At 52.0% G+C, this 17,784-nt stretch overlaps 1 protein-coding gene across 1 annotated transcript; it reads left to right on the top strand.

Moving 5' to 3' along the window:
• The first annotated feature begins 4,297 nt into the window (after positions 1-4,297).
• On the top strand, positions 4,298-8,499 carry LOC142572567 (uncharacterized). Its single transcript, XM_075681767.1, has 2 exons — positions 4,298-4,402; positions 7,830-8,499. The coding sequence occupies exons 1-2, from the start codon at positions 4,388-4,390 to the stop codon at positions 8,274-8,276; spliced, it is 462 nt and encodes a 153-aa protein (XP_075537882.1). The 5' UTR covers positions 4,298-4,387; the 3' UTR covers positions 8,277-8,499.
• Positions 8,500-17,784: the final 9,285 nt, after the last annotated feature.

The following is a 17,784-nucleotide window of genomic DNA, read 5'->3' as shown; positions in this document are numbered from 1 at the left end:
TAGGTGTCCGGACCACGAACCCCCGTGCGACAAGCGCAACAGATCCTGACGATAGCATTGAGGAACGATCAGCTGATCGAACTCCACTCCCCTGCGGTCTAGATACTTCCGGTACAGGACCCCACCTCTTTCCACAAAGCGAGCATTTTTCTTGGCGATGCCTTCCTTGACAATGCAGCGTATGTTTTCTATGCTGCCATCCTTCTTTTGCTCGGCTATCAAAGCCGACCGGCTGACTTTTAGCAACCTATCAAGTCCGTCTGACGTAGGCGCGATGAGCAAATCTGCAGATAGCTCTTCTAACTTTCCCGTGTCGGGCATTTCCTCTCCTGTATCTGGCGCCTTCAACGTTACAGACTCAATTTTATTCAGTTCGGGCGTGCTCTGAATATCAGCTTGCTGCGCCTCTGACCCTTTTTCATTGTTTGATAACGTCGGCGCCGCAACTACCGCCTTTGCAGCGAGCTCCCGAACCTTCGATCTGGTTAAGGCCTGAACGCTAGCCTCACCAAACAAAAGCCCCTTCTCGCGCAGGAGGTGATCGGACCTGTTTGAAAATAGGTACGGGTACTGGGGGGGGGGGGGCAGCATAGATGACACTGTCGCCTCCGTCTCAAGCGCTCCGAAAGGTCCTTCAATAAGCACTTTTGCTACCGGCAGACACACGCTATGAGCTTCCACGGCTTGCTTGATCCATGCGCACTCGCCCGTGAACATATGGGGTTCTACGTAAGAGGGGTGAACTACATCCATTGTAGCTGCGGAATCGCGAAGCACTCGGCACTCTTTCCCGTTCACGAGGAGGTCTCGCATGTAAGGCTCGAGAAGCTTCATGTTCTCGTCAGTGCTGCATATTGACAAAAACACAACTTTTGGTTTTGTTTCCGGACACTGCGCCGAAAAGTGACCCGGCTTCTGGCACGTATAACAAACGCGCGCTTGCCTCGTCTCGAACCGCTTTCTGCGTTCGGCTTCGGCTGCCGCCGTCTCCTTAGGTTCGGTCGCACTGCTTTCACTCGCATCCGCACTACGTGTGTTCCCCTTTGCTCTCATGGGTGTGAACTTCGGCCTCTCAAACTTCGAGCCAAATTCACCCTTTTGACCGTCCTTAGCTCCGCGAGCCCGACGCGTCACAAACTCCTCGGCTAGCTCAGCGGCTTTAGCCACCGTACAAACGTCTGGCCTATCCAAGACCCAGTACCGCACGTTCTCAGGTAACCGACTATAAAACTGTTCCAGCCCGAAGCACTGCAGAACTTTATCGTGGTCCCCAAACGCTTTCTCTTCTTTGAGCCACTCCTGCATGTTTGACATAAGCCTGTACGCAAACTCCGTATATGACTCACTTCTGCCTTTCTCATTTTCCCGAAACTTCCGACGGAACGCCTCCGCTGACAGCCTGTACTTTTTTAGCAGACTCGATTTCACTTTGTCGAAATCCTCTGCCTCCTCTCTATCCAAGCGAGCGACTACGTCGGCCGCCTCGCCGGGTAACAAAGTGAGCAAGCGCTGTGGCCACGTTTCCCGAGAGAACCCCTGCTTCTCGCACGTTCGCTCAAAGTTAACCAGGAACAAACCAATGTCCTCTCCAAGCTTAAACGGCCGCATCAGGTCAGTCATTTTGAACAATACGCGTTCTCCTGCACCGTGTGGCTGACTTCCATTACGAGCGCGTTCCATCTCTAACTCGAGACGCTTCATTTCCAAAGCGTGTTGACGGTCGCGCTCTTCTTTTTCTTTCTCTTTTTGTTCTTTAAGTTCGCGCTCCTGTCTTTTTGCAGTCTCCCTTTCCTCAATGGTCTCAAGGCATTCCGACAGCTCGTCATCCTCAGCTTCTAACTCAAGAATAGCCCTTGGCAGTTCTGGTTTTCTGAGTTTGTCCGAGACATCCAGACCCAACTCTCTTGCAAGCTCCAGCAATTTCGGTTTGCGCAACGACTTCAAATCCATGGCTGCTCTGAATGCTGCTTTCTCTACTGCCTAATATTGTCTTGCCGCCAACTAACCCGGCAGCAACGACAACCACAATTACCAGCTCTGTTTCTGACACTAACAAAAGCCTGGCCAAGCTCAGAAGAAGAAAGTCCCGCACTCACCAAACCTCGCAGCCAAGAATTCCGCGCAGTCGTTCCGCTGCAGGCAACCAGTCATCACACAGGGCTCGTTGCACTGCTCCCGGATGGTCGTTGTGCTGCTCAGCATACAGTCAACTGCATATCTTCGCTGCTGGCCTCCGTTGTCGCGATCTCACCGCTGGCAGACAGTTGTTGTAATCGCACCGCTGGCACGAGTTGTTGGGAACTCGGCGCTGACGCCCGTTGTTGCACCTGGGTCGCAAGCCCCAAGGGTAGCGTTGGCCTGGCGGCCTGGGGTACAACTGGAAGCATCCGAAGGTCCCGGCAAAGCATGAGTCGACTGGTAACAACAAAACAACTTGTTTATTCTAACATCGCAAAGAGTTGGCGGTCAGGTTGACCGAAGTAGAGAGACGGGAGTGCACGTTACTCAACAGAAGAAATCGGAGCCCCTCTTGGCGTCCGGGGGCAGCTGCTTTTATACTCTCGCAGTTGAGGGCAAGAAGGAACCCCTCTATAGACGAGCACGTGACTGTGCCGCTCGGGCACAATGGGATGAGAAGGTGGAGCAGCCGTCGTGCCGGCGCCGTTCGGGCACAATGGGAAGAGAAGGTGGCGCATACGTCGTGTCGGCGCCGGCCAGGCACAATGGGATGAGAAGGTGGCGCATACGTCGTGTCGGCGCCGGTCAGACCCCCCCCCCCCGCTTCACACTTGGGGGAGCTCCTCTCCCCGGCTGCCGCGCTTCGACAAGCGTGGGCACCAACATGCACATACACACACACACGCACATGAAGACACGTGGCATTGGAACATGCCTGGACGCGCTTGGCAGGGAGGCGTAGCGGCGGCGCCGAACGGACAAAAATGTCTGCCGCTTTGAACGAAGCCCCGGCGTCCGTTGCAGCCGCGCCGGCTAAACCGCGCGTCGTAGGCGAAACGTAACAAAGCCTAGCAGGGGGCGGCAGAAAGTTAGGTGGGTGGATGAGATTAAGAAGTTTGCAGGGACAACATGGCCACAATTAGCATATGACCGGAGTAGTTGGAGAAGTATGGGAGAGGCCTTTGCCCTGCAGTGGGCGTAACCAGGCTGATGATGATGATGCTTAAGGTATTTTTGTCATTGATATGTTCAATTCAAGAGAAAGTCTGAGGTCGTGAGATGTGTGGGCCAAGAATACTTTCTGGGTCTGACTAAGTCTGAGTGAACCCGACTGAGTAGAATTTCGCTGAGATTAGTCCAAGTCATCCCGGCTGAGTAGAATTTTGGTGGTTCTCAGTCCAAGAGCCCATCTGAATATAGACCCGGTGAGTTTGAATCCGCGTGAGCCAGGTTGTTCTGGTGAGTGTAACACCGGCTAAGTAGAATTTCGGTGTGCGAGTCCGGGTGAGCTCTAAGCAAAAAATAAGTTTGTGATTGAGTCTGAGTGAGCTCCGTTCATTTTGCCGGCCTATGGCTAAGTGCCTAAGAGCAATGCAGTGTGACACGCTTTGACAATAGGAATTGCATTAGACAATCAGTGTTGTAAACTAAGCTCTCGGGTCGAGTAAATGGTTTATTTGACATTGTAAAAAACGGAAGGTAGAAGAAGGATGGTAGCCTTTTCAGCGTGAGGGTGAGGAAGGCCGGATAATTTTTTATGTGAGGGCGAGGGTCAGGGAGGGCGGTGGAATTTTTCAACGCGAGGGTGAAGTGAGGACGGTACTTGCGTCGTGGGAGGGAGGGAGGAAAACAGGAAATGAGGGCATTGATGCACCTCTGGTGATAAATGTAATGCGAAGGAAATCTCATATTCACATTAATATTATATTAACTGTCTCATATTCCCTATTTTTGGCCTTCGCGCATAAGGGGGAACGGCAAACCCAGCAATGTATTTTGCTGCATTTGCGCGTCTGGCTCAAGGGCGAGCTCTTTTTTCAGTAGGAGGTAGTAGAGTGGAGGCGTTCTGAATCCACTGTCGTTTTCTATGCTTTGTCTGTGCATGAAATGTTAACATAGCACGGCGTCGAGCTGAGCGGAGTCATGAGCAGCGAGAGGCACCGCGTTCCTTCGTGAAGTCACAGACCGTGGCGCGCAAAGCCTCGATATCGCTTCGGGGGCTTCCGCCCGGAGGGACGGGGTATCCCCACCAGGAAACGGCTCCTGTTGGCGGCCCTGAACCCTTGGGGCAAGTGCCCGCGAGTAGGAAGACCGGTTCTTGCGGTGGCTGCTCGTGAGCGGCAGTCGCTTACGCAAAAGCAGACGGCTTGTGTCCCTTCGGCGCCTACCAATTAGCCGAGAGTCGGCATCAAGCCCCCGACCAGTCAACATGACGGCAAAAGTGGTGAGTCGACACGCTGCATGTAGACGTGTGGCTCAGCGTGAAGCTAGCTGCATATATCTCGGACAGTTTTGTGCAAAAAAGGATGAGACATGCAAGATATGTACTGTAGTTGGCTGGCAGTATGAGCAGACTTCAGGACAATGACAGATAGACGGGACCGCGTTGCACACTATGTGTCTTTCGTCGCTGATCAGCTGATCATTTCATACAGACAGAATCGCGGCGCATGATGACTTGGGTACCAAGGGGAGCCACGTCTTGTGAGCCCTATGAGTTCGATCCACAGCTGCGTAACCTCTTCAACGAACAGAACATCTTAAAGTTAGCGGGATTGTATATACTTTGGCACGATATGTGCTCGAACAGCGCGTGATGGAAGAGATTAGCAAATGCGTGATATGTCTGAAGCATTCCTCACATAGGTTTTCTTTTTCCACTGGTTAACTATAATTCCTGGCGATAATTTTGGCCAACCGAAAATTAGGTCCACAGAAATCTAAAGTAATAGTGGTTACAGACGCACTTTCGGTCTGTACACATTTAACTTCTAATAATCGGTCACATCTGTTGTGTATATTTCCGACTCTTGTCCCAGACAATTTGTCTGAAGTCCGCTTTTTCTGGGTCGTCGGACATAGTGGAATCTTTTTAATTAATCAGCTGACTCGCTCGCATCGTCATCGCAAAATGGTCCGGTCTTCAATGTTCTTCCTGATTTCTGTTTTATAACAGGAGCTAAATTCAAACGCCTTTTATTGCTGACTTGTAATGAATCATCCATGCTTTCCGCAGATGATTTTCGACATATAAAATTTCGGTGGAACACGAGCAAATGTCCTTCACGCCTATGCGAGGTGACGTTAGCAAGTTCCTGCTGTAGAGTTGCCCGCCTAAATTTCTACCTTCATAGATCTGCTTTATCTATAACTAACCACTGCTCTTTTTTGTAATGAACCAGAAACTATGGTCGTCTTCCGTTTCGTCGAAGTAGTTTGTGATCGAGCACTTCTTAAATTATTTGACCACAACGCCCACTTCCACACGCTTCCACACGTCCGAAATCCACTTTGTGATGGTTGATGGGGACACTTTCTGTAGCTTTCCCGTCGGCGTCTTCTTCCAGTCAGGGTTTCGCACCCACTCCGTACTCCTGTAGGAGATTGGCTTTGAAGGGCTTGTTGACTGAAACGCAGAGGCACGCGGGCGTAACGAGCCCGCGCGCCTCTGCAGTCCCGCTTTATGGCGAGATCGCGCCACGGACGCCGTTCCACCGCGGGACTCCGACGGCTCCGGCTCGATGACAGAGTGAGCACGCGCTTGGCGGCCTTGGCTACACGCTCTTCCTAACAAATAGAGGGTGCTTAGATTCGCATGCAAACTTTTTCTGCGAAAATATAGGGGGGGGGGCGTGCTTAGAATCAGGGGGTGCTTAGAATCGCGAAAATACGGTAGTCTAACGCATATTTATAAAATCGCTCTAGAGATGGTGCAGTTTTCTATACTGCAATGCAACTGACAAAAGTTGTACTTTTTAGGCTTGTATAGCGCAGCTCAGAAAGAGCAAAAAGGAAGGTGAAAGGGGCAATGAAAAGGAACGGAGAACCGATGGAGCGCTAACTTCCAACTGATGCTTTATTTCGTGACACAGACGGCTACTTATACACTCAGTGAACCATGTGACATGAAGAGATTACACAAAACCAAGCAACAAAACCGAAAGTAACCATGTGAAAACACATATTCAGACAGCCTGTGGCGGCAGTCTGAGGTACGCCAGTGCATTGCTTGATAACGATAATGAAGGTGAGCTTACACATGCATTCCCCAGACCTATGATAGCCTTCGCTACGATGATTTCCCTTGTGAGCTGATTATGACTACGACCTAGAATGACGCATTCCTCTAAAACAGGTTCACAACCACACGTTTTGCAGCGCTGCGCGAGTACACTATAAAAACAACAACAACAACAAAAACGGTAGAACTCATATTACGATGAACGTCGGCGTTAATGCGGTTAGCATTGAATCGATGTAGTCCATGGCACACCGTTCTGCCGCCACCACAACGCGTCATGTATGAGGCGTGTATGCAGCTGGGCTCCTGCCCCGCGCTTCCCACTGGACATGCTGTGCCATGAAGCACGCGCGTGGCGACTGCGTACATATATATTCACACTGCATTGTCTCAATATAATTGACGCGGGTTCGATTCCGCTCAGAACGGAGAAATCTTAAAGCATTTTTGTTGTCATTGAAGAGCGGCACATACCCAGTTGCACATGCCCAGTGACCCAAGTTGACGTCAGAGAGCTTCATTGAAGAGCGGCATATATCCAGTGGAACGTTCCCAGTGACTCAAGATGGAGTGAACGAAGTTCGTTGAAGAGCAGCACATAACCTACGTCACATACTCGTGAACCAAGTTGGGGGACGGTTGGTTTCGAACCCGATTCCCCCAGCACAACAACCCGATGATCTTACCCCTGAGACCATGGACTATCGAGCATGCCAAGTTGGCGGGAAAATGGTTGGAGACAGAGAGATATACAGCCAGCTCCCGAAAAGTGCGCGAAGTACCCTAAGAATGCTAACTGCATTAATAAAGGCGACAAGAATGTCTTCGGTAATTATACGCTAATATTGGTGTTGCCGTGTTTTTCTACATGTCGGTTATACCTTTTCTGCCACTTAACGCTGTTATCGATCATTTCTTGACATCCTTCCCAACATTTGCACCCACACCTTACCAATTAAGTAAGCTATTTCAACCTTAGCTAATTGCGCACAATAAAAAAAAAAGAACTCATGACTAGCATCGACAGTGCCCATCAACACACTGAGCGCCGTTCGCGTAAGCAGCGGCGGCGTAACCGAGCACAGCGAAACATGAAAGCGAACGCGGAGCGCGGCGGGGGGTGAAAGGCGAGAGGAGGAAACCGGAGAGGAGGGTGCAGCGGAACCTTGGCGGCACCATGAGTCGGAAAACGGAGGAGGCTATGTCGAAAGCATGAGAAGCGTAGTGCGGCGACGATGGCTACGAGATGGCACGTCGTCTGGGAGGTCTGTCGGCGGCGACTGCTGTGGATCGCGCCCACACGTCACTCACGCGCTGGCCCTCGCGATCTTCAGGTTAGCGAGCCAGTCACGCCACACTTTCCTCCGTTTGCAATGTCCCGCACGAGACAGATTTCCCGCGCCATCGCGAAATGAAAACACGTATAGAGCTGCGCTCAAATTTCGAATTAGGGAGCATCGTAATTGTCGGTGATTTTTTTCATTCTTGGCGACGTTTAGTTGGGGCATCCGGTATAAAGGATTATTGGTGCGGTTTTCACAGGGCAGTTTCTGTCCTGCAGTGGACACGATTAGGCTGCTGCTGGTGATGCTTCTAATCACTGTATACTGTTTCCTCCCCTCTGCAACAGGTCATTGCATTGGTGCTGCTGGCGCTGACAGTGTGCGGCGCTAGCGGCCAAGGCAAGGGCTTGGGCCGCGGCAGAGGCCAGGGTCACGGTCAAGGTAACGGCCAAGGTCAAGGTCATGGCCACGGACGAGGCAAGAAGGGCGGACCTGTTGCTGTTGGAGGGCCCCTGGCGTCAGGCCCACTCCCAGGCAGCGGAGGCGGCGGCCAGTTTCGCGAGTCCGGTGGATTTCGGCAGACTGAGGGCCACCGGGTTGAAGAAGGCTTTGAGCAAACCGATTCCTTCAACCGAGGCCAAGGCAACGGGGCTGGTTTCTTGGGCACCAACGCCGGAGTGCTTGAGTCGGGTCTCTTGCAGCAGGTCAAGGGCAAGTTCAAGATCATGGGCAAAGTTCGTGGATACACGGCCGCCAGCTCCTTGCAGCAGCAGCAGCAGCAGCAGGGACAGTAGTCACGAAACCACCGCCAAAACAGCCCATCGCCGCACGAGCTCTGTCGAAACCATTTTATTAGCGAAGAACGGAGGCGAATTCTCTCTTTCCTTTTAAAGACAACGAGTTTTTAGCGAGTTATCATCACTCTTCCTTATCGGGTACGCGTGTCTCTAGCCTTTTTCTAGGGCCGTTCCCGATGATAGTGCAGTCTAATAAACGTCTGGGCCGTTCCCGTGGGTATGTGCAGTCGAAAAATGTCGATTCTGAAAATAGTGCCGTAAAAAAGAAAAAAAGAAAAACCCGAGGGGGAAAAGAGCAGTCTGTGACGCTCTCCTACTCCCCTCACGCGAGGAGTGACGCAGTAGTGTTGTGCGCAGTGACTTCGGCCCTTTCTCAACCCCAACTCGCTCAGGAAGACCTTCTTTGATCGCCTTCATTTTTAACGCGATAGCGTTAAGGAGCTCGTGTCGCAGAAATGCCGGTGTCTTCGGCGTCGGTGTCGGTGTCGGCGTCCGCGGCGTTGGCCGTGAGCGATAAATCACGGCAGGCACTTCATAAATAAAAAGCAACTTCCAAGATGGGCTGGGTGGGAATCGAACCAGGGTCTCCGGAGTGTGAGACGGAGGCGTTACCACTGAGCCACGAGTTCGATGCTTCGAAGCGGTACAAAAGCGCCTCTAGTGAACGCGGTGTTGCCTTAAAAACTAGCTGTTTCTAGGGCTCAGGCGTGCGTCGCTTGTCCAGGCGCACATTTCGTTGTCGCGCCGAACGCTGCGTTGCTCGACGCTCACCGCGTCCGATGCGGGGCGCGTAGTCGATGCGCCGTAGCCCATTGTCTTACACCCCTTGGCGGGTCGACGGGAACGCTGTCACGTTCCACTCTTGAAGGCGAAGCTTAAGCGTCCTCCAATTTTTTGTTTATTTTTTTTAGGAAAAGCTTAATGTTTGCCGCTGGGTAAGCTATGCGTACGATAAATACTAAGAGGGGCTCTTCAGTTCTTGCACAGTGACTTTGAAAAAATGGACTGATCAAAATACGAGCCCAATAAGACGGTGCAAGTATTTCACCCGCATATGTCTAGCTACAGATTTTAGTCTGGTATGAACAGCATTGTTCCTGGTTAATCTAATCTACAGTTCCAAAACGCCCAACTCATCATTTTCGATACTCCGAATTTGATAGTTGAAAATTCTATTTAAGTGCATGGGGCAGGAAAGAACGTAAAGCCCATAGCATATAGCGTTTTACGGCGAGGGGAGTTTCGCAGCCGTTATTATGCGGCACAAAGGGGAGGGAGCGTTCGGCGGCGAAATCGGTATCAATCAGCAACGCAGCCTGCGTCCGAGTCCCGAATTTTCGCTTGAAAATGTAATTATCATTTATTGTAAAATAAAAGTTACCTCCGTTGAGCGGTTTCCTTGGCGAGTATTTTTTTTTTCTTTTTCGCGTCGTGTTTTACTGGCTTCATGTTGGAGGTCAGCTACGTTGGTCGTGCACTGTAGTCTGCGCGGGAACCCACGAAGCGGCCGTGTGACGAGGGCGTCGGCGATGAATCAGCTGTGTGTTGGGCTGCTAAGCTCGAGGTCGCAGGATCAAATCCCGGCCACGACGGCCGCATTTGCATGGGGGAGAAATGCGAAAACACCCGTGTACTTAGAGGTGCACGTTAAAGAACCCACGGGGATGAAATTTACGGCGTCACCCATTACGGCGTGCCTCATAATCAGACCATTGTTCTGGCACGTAAAACCTCATAATTAAATTTTTTAATCAGCTCTCATTATCAGCAAATATAGACAGTGCACTACATCCGAAGGGTCTGAGAAGTCGCTTATATACAGCTTCGCTGTCTTTATATGGTGCATTACACACACACACACACACACACACACACACACACACACACACACATGCAAACAACGTAACGCTTCACACAAGAGAAATATTTACACCTGTCTCGGTTATTGATTTTGCCTATGTTGTCCTTGGTGTCAGTGTTTGTTGGCTTCTTATGATATGACTTTATATATGTATATACGCTACACGGACCGAAGTTTCAGTTGTGAATAGCTAAGCAAGCCAATTACTGATTAATTAATAACTACACTAATGAAGTCACTCAACTAACATTTCATTGCTTTTTTTCTTTCTTTTTTGACTACGAATGCATTTACTGTGGCCAGAAATAAAGTTGAAAAAGTTTTTGCAATTTTCCCATATATGGGGAATTGTATTTAGGGTTTTTGGGGTTAGACTTAGCGCCGATTTGAGTGAGCGAAGAGAGACATATTTGATTTCACTGCCGTGAATCGTTCCCGAATGTTAAATTCATTTTCGGAGGGAACTCCGTCTCCCACGATGCCGGTCGCTTCTTCAGCATTTCTGAGCATGCAGGGTCGCTCCGACGCTTGATGACAGAACTGGATGTTTCGCTAACTGCTCAAGTAGGTGTGTTGTTACGTACGTATTTCAATTATGCAAATTACGAAGACAAAAGAGAAACATGAAACCGCTGTCTCACAACAAACTAAAACACCGAGACAATGAAGAAAGGGACTGTAGTCCTGTTTTCATTGTTTTGGGGTTTTAGTCTCGTGCTTCGCATCAGTTGCCAGTGAGAACTATAAAAAGCTATCTGGAAATTAAGCAAGCCCCACAGGCATGCGATATGCGGCAAACAACTCCAGTGTACACATTCAAAGCAGGGGTCAGCGACAAGGGGATGCCGTCAAAAGTGCTTCGACTGGGCGCATTGTGGAAGCAAAGGCTGTTAACTGCAGTTGGAATGTCCAGTTCTGTACTTTGTATACGTCACAGATGTCGCGAAAGGTTATTTGAAAAAAAAAGGAAATAAAAAACAGTTCCACAGTTATAGGTTTATTTTCGGCAACGCATATATGGGGTGTTCGTGGACTCGGTATACGTACAGTACTCACGGATTGAAATAGGACATTGGTAGCCCGTGGCCGTCGCTACATGCAGCGCCGCCCGTGGATACGGTGTACTGGAACAGGGTAGTGTGTCGTCCGGCGGCGAAAACATGCCTCTTCTTGCGATGATAGCCGGGGTTCTTGAGCACGGATGGATGGATGGATGGATGTCACGAGCGTCCCCTTTGGAACGGGGCGGTGGGTTGCGCCACCAAGCTCTTGCTATTATACTGCCTAATGTCCTACCTAGGTTAAAGCACAAAAAAAGAAAAAAAAACACTATGAACTCCCACAACCAAATTTTCTGATCCCCTATTGCGATTTTGTACGTCCCCGTTTTTTGTCGTTTCCCTACTTTTATTCCACCAACCCTCCAATCGCCTCTTACTAATCCTTATTGCGGACATGTTTGCTTTTCCACTGCTCTCGCTGAACCCAAGGCCTTCAAGGAGGTCAGTGGTGCCTAAATCGACCGCTGGGTAGACGTCTTCACATTCTAATAAAACATGCTCCATAGTCTCCCTAGCTTTACCGCAGCAAGCACATGCTTCTTCTTCCTTCGTATATCTCGCTTTATAGGTGCGTGTTCTAAGGCATCCCGATCTCGCTTCGAAAAGTAATGAGCTTCCCTAATGAGCGTGCCACAGAGTGCAGCCATCCTGCCGGTGGGACACCCCCCTACCCAGCTGTCCACCTGTCTACACAGCCTCCACCCTGCTTGGACGTCCAGCCAGGTCGCTGCCCTCTGCCAAGAGCCACTTGCCTCGGCTGCACGAGCTCCAGGCGGCTCTGAGGCGAGGGAAACGCCGCAGCGCACCAGGAGCAGACGATGTAACGCCACAGATGCTCCACAACCTGGCCGCCAGCGAGCAACAGCGCCTGCTCGAGTGCTTCAATGATTTCTGGCAGTCAGGGCAGGTGCCAGAGGCATGGCGCACAGCCATTGTGGCACCCATCCTCAAGGCCAGAAAACCGGCTGGGGAACTGTCATCCTATCGACCGGTCTCCCTCACCTCCGCTTCCTGCAAGGGGATGGAGGCCTTGGCCCTGGCACGACTGGACTGGGTGGCCCACGCTCGCGGCTTCCTGGCATACCAACAGACGGGCTTCCGGCAGCGGCGGTGCACTGTGGACTCCATCGCCGACATGGTGTCTACCGTGAAGGACGCCAAGGCCGGCGGGGACCTCGTGATGCTCTTGCTGATCGACGTACAGGGTGTCTTCGACAGCCTCTTTCACGCAGTCATCTAGCAGGGCATGGACCTCCTCGGCATCTGTGGCAACCTGCGGGAGTTCCTCTCATCGTTCCTGCACAATCGCACCTTAAGGGTACGTGTGGGTCGATGGAAGAGCACCCCCGTCCAGTCGCTGCAGGCGTGCCACAAAGGTCAGTGGTGAGCCCCTTCCTTTTCAACCCGGCCTTGACACGGTTGCGGGGACCACCGCAACACATCCGCAAAGCACGTGCGGCCCTACAGAGAGCCCTGGACACTGCGGCTGCCTACTTGTGCAGCATCGGCCTTACTATCTCGGCCAGGAAGACTGAGGCCTTGCTGCTGCATCCCAGAACAGCAGCCCACCGCTCAGCTGCCCGGCTGCGTTTGGAGGGCGTCCGGATCCCATGGAGCAAGGTATCCACCTTCCTGGGGCTGCGCATTGACCATCGGCTGACCTGGCTGCCAGCTACCAAGGCCCTGCGCGCTCAGACGCTTCGGGTCCGCAAGGTGATCTCACAACTCCTTACCCGTGGACAGGGCTGTACCACCAGGTGGGCCCTGCAGCTCTTTGAAGCTGCAGCCACTTCACGGCTACTGTATGCCCCCCCTCTTGTGGCGCTGCCTCCCCCACCCGGCCTGCGGAAACTGGAACTGCAGCACCGGTCAGCAATACGGCTGTCTTGGCGTTCCGCGAACCTCACAAGTGGCCGCCACTCTTGCGGAGGCAGGTGCCTGGCCCCTGTCACTACTTTTCCTGCAACAGGGGTTACGACACATTGATCGCCTACACCATGCCGCAGATGGTCAAGCATTCCTGATCCGCCTACGCTTCCGGCCAGCATCACACATAGGACGGCTGTGTGGCCTCTATAAGGAAGTCATGGGGGACACGCCTGCAAAGGCTGTACAGCCTCGCCTACCACCGCGACCACCAATCCCTATCTCGACGGAGTAGCCAGGTGTCTCGAAGAACCATTCCCCAACATGTGCCCTACAGCAGACGGCAGCCTCTCTCCTCCAAGAGAGACTTGGGGACCACCTTCACATCTTCGTCGATGTATCCATGATACCGGAGACGGGCTCACCCACAGCAGCCTGCGTTGCACCGGCCCTAAAAAAGAGCAAGCTGTGCAGTCTCCCGGGACATGCAAGCTCTACCGCAGCAGAGCTAGCAGGACTCCACCTTGCTGTGGACCTACTGGCAGATGAGCTACCAGCGATCCCGGAAGCTATCTTCTGCGACATCAAGGCGGTGCTGCTCTGCCTGCAGAGCCCTGACAGGGCTAGCCTTGGGGTTGCGCTGCTCTCTTCAAGACTGATGGCCCTTCAGGACGCAGGATGCTCACTACCCCTGCATTGGCTACCGGTACACGTGGGGATCCCGGGCAATGAAGAGGCGGACACTCTTGCAAAGAGTGCCCTAGGCGTCCCCATCAGCGCTGCTGTAACGGCTGCAGACTTCTCGAGACACAGGCTGCAACGGCACATCATCGCATGCCACCCGGACAAACAGGTATCCCTGGGCCGGCCTCCTCAGCCTCTTCCCCAGCACGGCCTCCCACGAAGGGATGCTTTGTTGCTGCTCCGACTGCGAGTTGGCTGCTACTGGACAGCAGCCCGCCGGCACCGCCTTGGGAAAGCCACCTCGTCAGCCTGTGCCTCCTGCGGTGAACCAGTGACGCTAAAGCACCTACTGCTGGCCTGCCCTGCTCACCCAGCACTGCGGCCGACTTCTGCAGGAGTTTCACCGCCTGGGGCTCCCATGTTCACGACAGGAAGATATCCTCTTCCCCTGTAATAATCAGCTACCAGCCTTCCTAAGTGCCGTCAAGTACCTCGACTCGTCGGGGCTCTCGGCGAGACTATAGGAAATTTCTACAAAGACGGATAGCCTAACGGCCATCCCACCACCTCGGGCTTCCTGATGTGCCACAACTTCGCTTCCGCGGGGCCACCTCCTATACGGTCTATCACCAGCCTACTCCTCCAGTCGAACCCACTGGGCCCTCCCGGCCGGGCTGCTCTGATGCTGCTAGGACGACCCTCTACCTTTCTCCCTCCTACCCTCTCTCTCCTTTACTCCCATCTCCCCCACCCTGCTGGCGATGAGCCATGCTCTCGCATGTGTTGCAGAAGATAGTGCTAGCCTTTCCTCCTTTCCCCACAAGAACCACTTCTCTCTGTAGTTTACCACACTGCCAGCGTAGCGCTGCAAGGCCGAAATGGCTCGGTCGAAATGCCGACCGAAATGGCTTGGCTCGGCGGTGCGCAATGCCCATGTTACGCCGTCGTCTGCTTGCGCACCTGCGCGAGCAGACGACGCTCTCGTTTCACGCGCTTTAGCGATGCGGCACGCATGCTGTGCCAAGTTAGACAGGATTCAGCTACGAGATTGCGCCGTACGTGCGTTCGTAGACAGGATAAACACCTGCACGAAATAGAATGTTTATTTCGTGCGTTTTGTAACGACCAAATAAGAAGCTGTCACAGGCCTGTCCTCGTGCAACATTTAAACGAAGTCGTAGTATTTTGTTGGTTCGCCCCTAGCAGCCAACACTGCGGCCATTCTGCGCGGCAAACTTTCGTAGAGGCTATCGGCCAAGGAAGAACGCGCCAGCTCCTGCCATTCTTCTTGAACAGCCGCCCACAGGTTGTCCGAAGAACACACGTAGAGCGGCCGACGAGAAAGGACCTTCTTTATTTTAGCCCATACATTCTCAATAATACTTATGTCCGCACCTTGCGGAGGCCAGTTCAACACCATCACACACACACTCCTGTCTTGGATCCAGCAGGCGAGTCACGGATGCTGCGGTGTTAACTGGCTCCGGTCGTACGGCATAAGGACGGTGTCCAGGAGGTCTAAGTATGCTACGGCAGTAAATCGGCCGTCCAGGCGTAGAAGCGGACCCAAGCAGTCTTTGGAAATGGATCCCCACACGCTGACGCTACATCGTCCGCTGCTTGCAACACGATGTAGATTGGGCACGTCGAACTTGGGCGAAGGAAGCGGAAAGAACACAAGACATTATCTTACTTCACCGCGATTTGTCACTGCAATCGATAACCGCGACGATAGCGGGCCCTGTTCTTGAATGTTGGCAGAATGCACTTCCTTTAGTAACCATTTTTACGAGCTGCTTGTGTCCAACGCACCAAACAAGGCGCTGGTGTAACGTTTTTCGGTGTGCGCTCTCTCCTCGCGGTAACGGAGTCCATATATATAAAACGTAGTTTTTGATGAAAACGCATACCTAGCCGCCACGCACCATGCATCTATCCCATCTATCCTGCGCTAAGTGAATATAAAGAAACCTAAAAGTTCGCCAATTTTTTAGAGAAGCTGTGTAACCCTCGCATAGTGAAGCAGTCCACCTACCTCGTGCTTCGTGTCCTCCACGTTCACTGCTGCTGCGGTCCCATTTTGATGTAAATGTGCTCTCGTCCGTAAAAAAATGACATTCTACCACTCTTCCACTGTCCAGGACCGATGATCCTGTGCAAACAGCAGCCTTTTGATCCTGTTTCCTGAAGAGATGAAAGGCTTAATCGCCGCCACACGGCTACGAAGGGCACCCATGTGAAGGCGTTCGCGTGCTACTTGTGAGCTGGCTGCGAGCCCCAGATCGTTCCGTATTTCTTTCACCGTCATGTTCGGGTTTCGTCTCACTGCTTCAACCATTCGCTCGTCGTCAGAGTCGGTCGTCCCCTTTGGTCGGTGTCCTCTGGGCAGATTTGTCAAGCGAGCTTCCGTCCTGAAATCCCGCACGATCCCGTTCACCGACGAGCGGGGGCGTCCGGTCATATCGGCGATTTGTTGCTGCGGTAAACTTGCTGCAGACAGAGTCATAATATGCATCCTTTTCGAGATAGGTATTCCTGGCATTGCTGCTCGTGACTGATACGGAGGCACGTCTTGTGTTCACCATATATAACTACCTGTGGCTCAGCTTCTGCTGACGTCAGTACGACCAACAATGCCGGGAGTTGTCGTTTCGAGGCTGAAATATATAAGGCAGTTTCTCGTCGGCCGCTCCACAGGTGTTCGCACGAAATAAGCTATTCTTTTGTGCAGATGTTTATCATGTCTACGAATGCAAGTAAGGCGCAATCTCGTAGCTGAATCCCGTGTGTTGCTTGCACAGCATGCGTGCCGCATCACCAAAGCGCGTGTAGAACGATGTTCTCGTCCCGAGAGCGTCATCTGCTCGCGCAGGTGCGTATTGCCGAGCCATTTCGGTCGGCATACGAAGGCATGCATAGTGTTCCTGTATATGCTCCCGCAGGGACACTAGGCATGCAAGCCCTGCGACGCCACGCCAGGCACTATATATACTGGCAGTGTGGTGAACTACAGGCCGGCCTGTTGGCGACCAGAAGGAGCAATTCTGCTCCGTAGATGTTCTTACCCTCGCGCTACACCACAATGCAGCACCTTGGTTCCATGAGCACCCACGGGCGGCGCTGCATGTACCGGCGACCTAAAGCCCTTTGATAATTTGAAAGTACCGACACTCTCCTCCTCGCGGCGCTTTCCTCCTCGATTCTCCTCGCCCGCCGGCTGCGCACGGCACCCTTTTTCTCCTGGGCTCCCGCGGACGAGCCGCAGCCTTATATGGAGGCGGGTTATTTTGGCCCAGTTGCGCGCACCAGTGCTGCTGAAAATTTTGAGAAATGCTGCTAACAGCATCGATAATGCTGAAGGCAACGTTTATGACGAGGTTTGTTTTCCCTTAAAGCCGTATGAAGGAGGATACTGATGTAAAAGGAGCTTTGATGCGAGTTCTATATACTCCAGACAATTTTTCTGCCACATGATGAGATTCTTTACTTTGTGCGTCTGATCTAGTATTGCTTGTGGCACATCCCTTTGTGTGTGGCTTATTAAGCGAAAGCCTTAGATCTCTGTTTCAAAATCGCGTTGTGAGCTACAGAAAATATCACGTGACCAAAGGATGGCCGGAAGCGAACCAAAGCATGTGCAACCGTGTATAAGAGACAATTGCTGATTAGCAAAGTTAAGTAATGGTTGATTAGTGAGTGGATTAAGATGAATTAAGGTGTATTAAGGAGAATTAAGGTGGACTAAAGTCAATGAAGGTGGATTAGGGCGAATGAAGGTGAATTAAGCTGCATTAGGGAGGATTATGGTGGATTTAAGTGAATGAAGAAGAATTAGGGTGGAATAAGGCCGATGAAGGTAGATTATGGTGAATTAAGATGGATTATGTACATTAAGGATGATTAAGGCCAATTAAGGTGGATGAGAACAGGTATTCAGCTTTAACTCAGGAAGAGGACCTTAGTGTTGAAGCAATGAATGACAATCTTGTGGGCATCATTAAGGAGTGTGCAATGGAAGTCGGTGGTAACTCCG

This window comes from Dermacentor variabilis, chromosome 1 (assembly GCF_050947875.1).
Source record: "Dermacentor variabilis isolate Ectoservices chromosome 1, ASM5094787v1, whole genome shotgun sequence".
Lineage (NCBI taxonomy): Eukaryota > Metazoa > Arthropoda > Arachnida > Ixodida > Ixodidae > Dermacentor > Dermacentor variabilis.
Note: the sequence above shows the minus strand (reverse complement) of the source record. Positions and strands in the feature narration are given on the sequence as shown.